This window comes from Theropithecus gelada, chromosome 16 (assembly GCF_003255815.1).
Source record: "Theropithecus gelada isolate Dixy chromosome 16, Tgel_1.0, whole genome shotgun sequence".
NCBI lineage: Eukaryota > Metazoa > Chordata > Mammalia > Primates > Cercopithecidae > Theropithecus > Theropithecus gelada.
Window position 1 is genome coordinate 48,029,560 of NC_037684.1, and position 9,028 is coordinate 48,038,587.

At 54.3% G+C, this 9,028-nt stretch overlaps 1 protein-coding gene across 5 annotated transcripts in view; it reads left to right on the forward strand.

Annotated features, from left to right (window-relative positions):
• Positions 1–8,457, forward strand: part of RAB37 (RAB37, member RAS oncogene family) — a 78,552-nt gene extending 70,095 nt beyond the window's left edge. For 3 of the 5 annotated variants that reach the window (XM_025363420.1, XM_025363422.1, XM_025363418.1), the window contains exons 2-9: positions 1,246–1,356; positions 3,373–3,414; positions 4,242–4,308; positions 4,402–4,454; positions 5,427–5,492; positions 6,006–6,062; positions 6,140–6,216; positions 6,424–8,457. In XM_025363420.1, the coding sequence (XP_025219205.1) occupies positions 1,246–1,356; positions 3,373–3,414; positions 4,242–4,308; positions 4,402–4,454; positions 5,427–5,492; positions 6,006–6,062; positions 6,140–6,216; positions 6,424–6,529 (579 nt within the window). In that variant the 3' untranslated portion in view covers positions 6,530–8,457. The remainder of the gene's footprint in view (positions 1–1,245; positions 1,357–3,372; positions 3,415–4,241; positions 4,309–4,401; positions 4,455–5,426; positions 5,493–6,005; positions 6,063–6,139; positions 6,217–6,423) is intronic. The other 2 variants (XM_025363419.1, XM_025363421.1) reach the window with 1 other exon arrangement.
• Positions 8,458–9,028: the final 571 nt, after the last annotated feature.

Genomic DNA, 9,028 nt, shown 5'->3' on the forward strand with positions numbered 1-9,028 from the left:
GTATAAATTTCAACCTTCCCTAATTCATGCAACCTTTTTTTATTTTTATTTTTTTTTTTGAGACAGAGTCTCGCTCTGTCACCCAGGCTGGAGTGCAGTGACGCAATCTCAGCTCCTGGGTTCAAGCTACTCTCCTGTCTCAGCCTCCCGAGTAACTGGGATACAGGTGTGTGCCCCCACTCCCGGCTGGTTTTTTGTATTTTTAGTAGAGATGGGATTTCTCCATGTTGGCCAGGCTGGTCTCAAACTCCCGACCTCAGGTGATCCTCCTACCTTGGGCTCCCGAAGTGCTGGAATTACACACATGAGCCACCGCGCCCGGCCTCATGCAACCTTTTAATAAACATAAAATGTCATTAGAAACTTCCGGTTGGGCGGGGTGGCTCATGCCTGTAATCCCAGCACTTTGGGAGGCTGAGGCAGGCGGATCAGCTGAGGTCAGGAGTTCAAGACCAGCCTAACCAACATGGAGAAACCCCGTCTCTACTAAAAATACAAAATTAGCAAGGCGAGTGGTGCACACCTCTAATCCCAGCTACTCAGGAGGCTGAGGCAGGAAAATCGTTTGAACCTGGGAGGCAGAGGTTGTGGTGAGCCAAGATCTCGCCATTGCACTCCAGCTTGGGCAATAAGAGCAAAACGAAGGAAGGGAGGAAGGGACGAAGGAAAGAAATTTTGTGATCCCCCCCAAAAAAACCCCAAACAGTAGTCATTATAGAGTATGCAAATGACCATGCCCCACCCCCAGTAGATTTTGATAGACTCCTTTGGGTGAGATTCCTTGTCCAAGATATTGACACTTCCCTCTCCTGTCAGTGTAGCCCAGCCCATGCGTGTACTCACGAGTGGACAAGGGATGACACGAGTACACAGAGGGACGGAATCCCTGCATGGTGTGGCTATGAGCAAATGTGGCCAGTGTCTAGATTGTGCAAATGTGATGGTTCTCTGGGGCCACGGAGCACACTTGGGGACCTGTTCATGGTGAGGTCTCAATTCGGGCCTCTAGGAACTTGAGTGAGGACAGGAGGGTCTAGAGGGAGAGCCTAGGAGGCTGAGCCAAGGAGCACAGAGAGGAGAGGCAGGGTGAAGGCGCTGGCAGGCTTTCTGGAAGCAGGTGCCCCTTGGTGCGGTCAGCATTCATGCCAGCCCCCTCTTCTTCTCTGATCCTCTCCATGTGTCTCTCCTGAAATCCCAGAAGCTCCCCCTGACTCCCCATTAACTGCCTCTGCCCCTACCCCCTAGGTGATGCTTCTGGGAGACTCAGGCGTCGGCAAAACATGTTTCCTGATCCGATTCAAAGACGGGGCCTTCCTGTCCGGAGCCTTCATAGCCACCGTCGGCATAGACTTCAGGGTGAGGTGGTTGCAGGAGCCTGCTTCCAGCAGCGAGCCAGGGCTGTGGCTCAGGCACAGGGCGGTTGTCCCCCCTCCCTTGCTCACCCTGGCTCCCAGGGACTCCCGAGGCTCATGCCTGAAGGGCACACAACTCGCTCCCCCAGGACCACAGAGGTGGCTGGGTCAAAGTAGACTGGGTAAGGTTGGCTCCTTGCCCAACTATAGGATGCAAAAAAATTAGACTGAGTCTTCGTTTCCACCTCCATTCCTGGGGAGCTTCTCCCAAGCAAGGCAGCCGCAGGCATGGCATAAGCTGAATGTCTTGGCCCACAGAGGCCCTGCTCATTGCCCTCCTACCTGGGCCCCTTTGGCAAGACCTCAAAAGTCAATTAGCCTTTCTGGAGTTCCCGGGAAGCATAACCCTGCACTGGGTTTAAGAGCTGGGCTTGGGCCGGGTGCGGTGGCTCACGCCTGTAATCCCAGCACTTTGGGAGGCCAAGGCGGGCGGATCACAAGGTCAGGAGTTCAAGACCAGCCTGGCCAACATGGTGAAACCCCGTCTCTACTAAAAACACAAAAATTAGCCGGGTGTAGTGGCACGCTCCTGTAGTCCCAGCTACTCGGGAGGCTGAGGCAGGAGAATCATTTGAACCCAGGTGGTGGAGGTTGCAGTGAGCTGAGATCGTGCCACTGCACTCCAGCCTGGGTGACAGAGCGAGACTCCATTTCAAAAATAAAAGAAAAGAAGAAAAAAAAAGCTGGGCTTGATCGGGCACAGTGGCTCACACCTGTAATCCAAACACTTCGGGAGGTCGAAGCAGGAGGATCACCTGAGCTCAGGAGTTCGAGACCAGCCTGGTCAACATGGTGAAACCCTGTCTCTACCAAAAATACAAAAAAATTTGCCAGGCGTGATGGCGCATGCCTGTAATCCCAGCTACTGGGGAGGCTGAGGCAGGAGAATCTCTTGAACCTGGGAGGCAGAGGTTGCAGTGAGTCGAGATCGTGCCACTGCACTCCAGCCTGGGCAACAAGAGCAGAAACTCTGTCTCAAAAAAAAAAAAAAAAAGAGCTGGGCTGGCCATGTGGGGAGACAGCAGCTCACCAGGGACCCTCCCTCTCACCTTGACGGCTCCATCTCACAAATCCGCGTCAGGGATGCTGGGCGCTGCACACCCAAAGTGTTCAACAGAGGAAAGGTCTCACCCTGGCAGGCGGGGCTCTACAGCTCCAAACAGGCAGAAAGCGAATGCTTCCTTCACCAGATAATTAGTGGGCAGCTAAAGAAAAGATGCTGCTGGCCGGGCGCGGTGGCTCAAGCCTGTAATCCCAGCACTTTGGGAGGCCGAGACGGGCGGATCACGAGGCCAGGAGATCGAGACCATCCTGGCGAACACAGTGAAACCCCGTCTCTACTAAAAAAATACAAAAAACTAGCCGGGCGAGGTGGCGGGCGCCTGTAGTCCCAGCTACTCGGGAGGCTGAGGCAGGAGAATGACGTAAACCCGGGAGGCGGAGCTTGCAGTGAGCTGAGATCCGGCCACTGTACTCCAGCCCAGGCGACAGAGTGAGACTCCGTCTCAAAAAAAAAAAAAAAAAAAAAAAGATGCTGCTGCAGATGTAGCCTCAGGTCCCCAGGATGCAGGCAAGCACCCCATCTCCAGGGGCTTGGTCATAATCCCAGGACCAGGCTCCAGGAGATGGAGACTGAAGTGGGGAAAAGGCAGGGCCTCCAGTAGCACCCAGCCCTCCAGCCCTGGGCTGCCTGATCCCTGGAGAGAGCCAGGAAGCTTCTCAGGCTCCTCTTGGCCTGCTGTTGTGAGAAGGGCAGATACAGTCCCCAGAAGAGACGACTCCACAGTGGAGGTGTCTGCAGATGGCATTCCTGCTGCCCTGATGGTATGATGTGGCTGGAGACAGTTCTGGGGCTCGCTGTACCCACTCTAGGCCTGGAGAGGGACGAAGACAGGATGTCTGCAGAGCTGAGGAGCCACGCGACTCCCACCCTCCCATCCTCTGCCTTTTTCTGTTTCAGAACAAGGTGGTGACCGTGGATGGCATGAGAGTGAAGCTGCAGGTGAGACCAGAGGCTGGAGTTGGGGAGGGAGGATGGAGGACCTGCCCTTCCTTCTCACCCTGAACCACAGGAGGCCTGCAGCCCTGCCCTCTGCCTGGGGCAATTTCCTGTGGGGCCCATGAGAGGAAATGGCTTTTGTTTATTTGATGTCTGCAGAAAAAGCAGTTCCCAGGCACCCTCTCATCTGTGAAAGGTAGCTCCAAATGCCTTCAGACAAGCTTAGCCTCCAACCATCTCCTCCCCAGCTGCCTGGGCTTTATCTGCTCTTAGGAGATTGGACATCCCCAACCCCTGGGCTAGGGGAGAGGAGAAGATTCCCTTTTTTTTTTTTTTTTGAGACGGAGTCTCACTCTGTCGCCCAGGCTGGAGTACAGTGGCGCAATCTTGGCTCACTGCAACCTCTGCCTCCTGGGTTCACGCCATTCTCCTGCCTCAGCCTCCTGAGTAGCTGGGACTACAGGGTACAGGGGCCCACCACCACGCCTGGCTAATTTTTTGTATTTTTAGTAGAGACGGGTTTTCACCATGTTAGCCAGGATGGTCTCGATCTCCTGATCTCGTGATCCGCCCACCTCGGCCTCCCACAGTGCTGGGATTACTGGTGTGAGCCGCCACGCTTGGCTGAGGAGATGATTCTGAAGGAGCTTGAGAACTCAGTAACTGCTACTGTCCAGGTCATTAGATGCTCAAGAGCTCATGAGAATTTAAAGAAGGAAACAGCCCCACCTTCCCACAGATATCTCATACCACAAAGCAGGCCCTCTCCAACCAGTACATTCCTTGCACCTGCCTCCTTCTGACCATTTCTCCATCCCATCCCCTCCCAGATCTGGGACACCGCTGGGCAGGAACGGTTCCGAAGCGTCACCCATGCTTATTACAGAGACGCCCAGGGTAAGTCCCTCGCACCCTCCAGTCCCTACCCCAGCCCCTTGGTAGCTCCTATGCTGCTGCCTAAGTCCCCTCTGTGATCCTCTCCCCCTCCAGCCTTGCTTCTGCTGTACGACATCACCAGCAAATCTTCTTTTGACAGCATCAGGGTAGGTCCTTCCTTCCCCTGGCCGCTACCCATAAGCAGCCAAGGTAAGGTCTGTGCAGGCTGAGGTTGCTTCCTGCCCTGTGGAAAGGGGGTGGAGCGTGGAATCCTGCTGCCTTCTGAAAAACACCTACTTGTGACTCAGAAGTCATATCTTCTGCCTTGTATTTGGTGGCCACGTGGGCATGAAGGCCAAGCAGACTGTTGTGACCCCGTGCCACCTTCTTAGCTCTCACTGTGATTCATGAGTGTGTTTTGTGACAAAGTGTTCAGAATGGCCCCCACTCCACCCTAGATAATTATCCACAGAGACCAAGGGAAAAACACAACCAGAAAAGTCCACACATACATCCAGGGCAAGCTGCAAGAAAGTGACTCAGTCAGACAGAGTGAGTGGCTATATCCTCACAACAAAACTATTATGGAGACAAAAATTTGATAAATTCAAGCACCAGTTCTGTGCATGACATTGTATAGGTTTCATGAATTCCCTGACCTCAAGGACAGTTTGCTGACAAGCAAAGTAGGAGAATAAAACATTTATATAGATAAAATATGGAAAATCCATGGCACTCATACTCCCACCTCCTACCCCATGCTCATGACAGACATCAGTAATCACTCACAGTACTTTTGATCACTGAAACCCTTATGTGGTCTTAGAATCTTCAACAGGGCACTCCAAGAAATCACTGGTGACAACCAACTGATTTGTGAGATAAGGTCTCCATGCATCTGGATCTTCAATAGAACTGATAGTTGAACAGCATAAAATGGGGAGGGTGGGGCCACTGTGGTTCGAGCCACCAAGGAAGGCCACCCAGGCCTGGATTGGCCAGAACAAAGGTACAGATGAGAGAATGCACAGGGCATCGTATTCAAGGTAGTGAGTAGCTGAGGACAGTCAAACCGAGCAGAAGAAGAAAGGGGCAGTGGGAGGAGGAGAATGCCAGTCTCAGCACACCCTTTCCCACAGGCCTGGCTCACTGAGATTCATGAGTATGCCCAGAGGGACGTGGTGATCATGCTGCTAGGCAACAAGGTGAGTGGCTCCGGGGCAGGGTCAGCCCAGCCCTGCACTTCCTCAGCCCTAGCCAGCCCCATAACCACCCAAGAACAGTTATCTAGGCATCCTTCCTGAAAAGGACTCTGCAGCCTCCAGCTCAGGAGTCAGACGTATCTGGAGGCTTCTGCCCATCCCACGTGCCCCTTCCAAGGAAAAATCCAAGCTGTTGCCTGAGAAATCAAGGGGTGCCCAGTGCTCAGCCCCCATTAGAGCAGAGTGAACAGGGTCCCAGGTCAGGGGCTAAGACTGCAAAGGGTTAGCCCCAACTGCTGTCCCCTTCCAAGACTGAGTCATCACACCCTTTACCAAAGGTGAGATCCCAGGATTAGGAGCTACACTGGGCAAAAATCCTGGCCCCAGGCCAATCACACCTGCTTGCAGTCCCTTGGGCCACCAGCAGAGGGCAGGCAGTGCCTGCTTCTGGGGCAAAATATGGGCCCGCTGGGGCGGAGGCCTCCTTCCCCAGAGTGACCCTTTTGGGCTTGACAGGCGGATATGAGCAGCGAAAGAGTGATCCGTTCCGAAGACGGAGAGACCCTGGCCAGGGTAAGTGATTTCTGTGGGACAGGGTGAAGGGTGGGGGCAGCCCGAGGCTGGCCCTGAGGACACTCTCTCCCGGGCAGGAGTACGGCGTTCCCTTCCTGGAGACCAGCGCCAAGACAGGCATGAATGTGGAGTTAGCCTTTCTGGCCATCGCCAAGTGAGAGCTGGACAGGGAAGGGAAGTGTGCGGGGCGGGGCGGCACCCTCCAGGAATCCAGTAGGGCCCGGCCCCTGGCCCAGCCCCTGGACACACCTGCATTCTGCAGGCTGAGGTCCATTTGCTCTGGGCCACTGGGAGGTGGGAGGGGACTGCTCAGCTCCTCACCCCAGCTCACGCCAGCCCAGCCCATTGCCTCTTCTTCAAGGGAGCTGAAATACCGGGCCGGGCAGCAGGCGAATGAGCCCAGCTTCCAGATCCGAGACTATGTGGAGTCCCAGAAGAAGCGCTCCAGCTGCTGCTCCTTCATGTGAATCCCAAGGGGCAGAGAGGAGGCTCTGGAGGCCCAGGGGATGCAGCCGTCCCCCCCCCAGGCCTGGCTTATTCCAAGCGGCTGAGCCAATGGGGAGAAAGATGGAGGACCCAGTGCACAGCCTCTTCCTACTAGGGAGCTGTACTCCAGCTCCTACTTGAGTTCCTGCGGTCTCCCCGCATCCACGGGGAGGGTAAAACACTTAGCTTTTATTTTAATAGTACATAATTTAATACCAAAAAAAAAGGCACCTGGATGCCCAAAAAACCAAGGCTGGGCCCTAGTAACCCTTTTGCTTTCTAGGACTTGGGGGGCTGGCCCTCCCTCCTAAACATAACAAAGGTGGTGTTGCTCCAGCTCAGCCCCAGGGGACACAGATGCACTTTGGGGGTGAGGGCAGGTAATGACTCCATCGCACCCTCAGTTCAGCTGGAGAGAGGCTGAGCTGACCCCAGCCTTCACTGTCTCCTGCTCTCCAGGAGCTTATCTTCACCACCCCATCCCCCCAAATAAGTGGGCCCTTGTGCTGTGAGGGAGACCAAAGCCTCAGGGAAGATAAGAGGTATGGAGATGGGAGGTGGAGGACACGGGGCAGAGAGTAGGGTCGGGCTGGCTACCTCTGGCCTTACTAACACCCCCTTGGAGGCATGCCCCTTTTCTCCAGCACACAAGCACATTGGGGCACCTGGAAATATTGGTTCCAGGCTCCTGTTCTCTGGACCTCAGATCCTGGGGGAGACCCTCCCCACGGAATCCCTGGCTTAGCTACCTTCCTGCCTGTGCACCTAAAAACCTCAGGTCAGAACCAGGAAAATAGTTTTGTTTTTTATTTTTTTGAGATGGAGTCTCGCTCTGTTGCCCAGGCTGGGGTGCAGTGGTGCAATCTCCGCTTACTGCAACCTCCATCCCCTGGGGCTCAAGTGATCCTCCCACCTCAGCCCCCCAAGTAGCTGGGACTACAGGTGTGCACCACCACACTTGGCTAATTTTTGTATTTTTTGTAGACACAGGGTTTCGCCATGTTACCCAGGCTGGTCTTAAACTCCTGAGCTCAAGCGACTTGCCGGCCTCGGCCTCCCAAAGTACTGGGATTACAGGCAGGAGGCACCACACCCAGCCGAGAGATGTGTCTTATCCCAATCCTTTGGCAGGCATGCAGCTCCACAGGCAATTTCTTCAAGCAGCTGAAGTGTTTAGCTCTCCCGGGTTAAGAGCCAGATAAGGAGAAATCCCTTTCCTAGGTTTGGAATGTGTTGTGAAAAAGAAATCCCTGGCTCCTGGAGCTGGTGGGAGACAAGATTAAGCAAACCTCCCCCCACGTGTATCCCTTTGACCCCAAGCTCTGCCTCCTCCCTGACCACCCATGCCCTTTCCTTTAACTTCTCAAATAGATACCAGGGCCTAAACTGCTTTACCTCCCCACCTACTCCGTCAGGTTAGGGGGTGGGAGGTCACCCATTTCCGAATTAAACCAATGCAATGTGAGTAAAACAAGGTCATGTGGGTATGTCGGGGGTAGAGAAAGGGGTAGCAAGTTCATGTGGCCTCTTTGGTCACATGTCTCCCAAAGCTCTGACCCCTGCCATTGGAAGTGGACAGGAGACATGAGGTCATGACCTGCAGGCACCTTTACTGCAGCTCTGCAGGCCTGAGTGGGGATGGGGGGGAGGAAGAAGTATGCGCTGCACATTTCTGAGCCTACAGCATTTGCTTTCAAGGCAGAAATCTTGCTCTGAGCAGTCAGCGGCTCCAGTTTGGGCCCGATGAGGAAGGTCTCCGTGGCCTCAACCAGGCAGAGCAGTGAGGAGGTTGACATTGCCAGTCTCTTCTGGGGCCCAAGGCAGGTTGCAGGAGCTCCAATCCCGTAGACAGCTCTGGGCCTCTTGCATTTGAGTTTTTCAGAATTAAACTGCAGTATTTTGGAAAGCACATCCTGTCCACTGTTTCTTTGAAGTGAGCGTGGCAGGGGGGGTCCTGTTCAAGGAATTGTCATTCACTGCCAAAATCATTCCATCCTCCTTCCTCAGTGTCTGTCCTCAGATGGCCAGCTACCCTCCTAAGAGATTGTCTCCCCGCCTCTGTGACCAGCCTCTCTTTGGCAAGAGTGAGCTAGAAGGCTTTACAGTCCTAATCATTTTTCTCTGTTGAAAAAAAAAAGCCAAGGCTCCTTTCCCTGTGGAGTGTACCCAGAGGTTGATTACCTGAGTCTGTCTTGCCTCTCCCCACCCCACCTCCCTAGTCAAACGCTGCGCCAGAGCCCACGCCATTGGCCTAGATGGCCTGTCTTCAGTGGGCTGCCCCTCGAGATCCCAGGCTCTCCTTCGCTGAGCCCTCATCTTCCCAGCAGGGATCAGAACCCGCACTCCTCTATGCAAGTCCTGGGACAGCACAAAGTGGATTAGGGTTAGGGTTCCCACAAACGGAAAAATGTTATTCAAACTCTGTAGGTTCCCAGGAGGCCCTCCGTCTTAATTCTCGAGACCGCTAGGCCCTTGCTGCC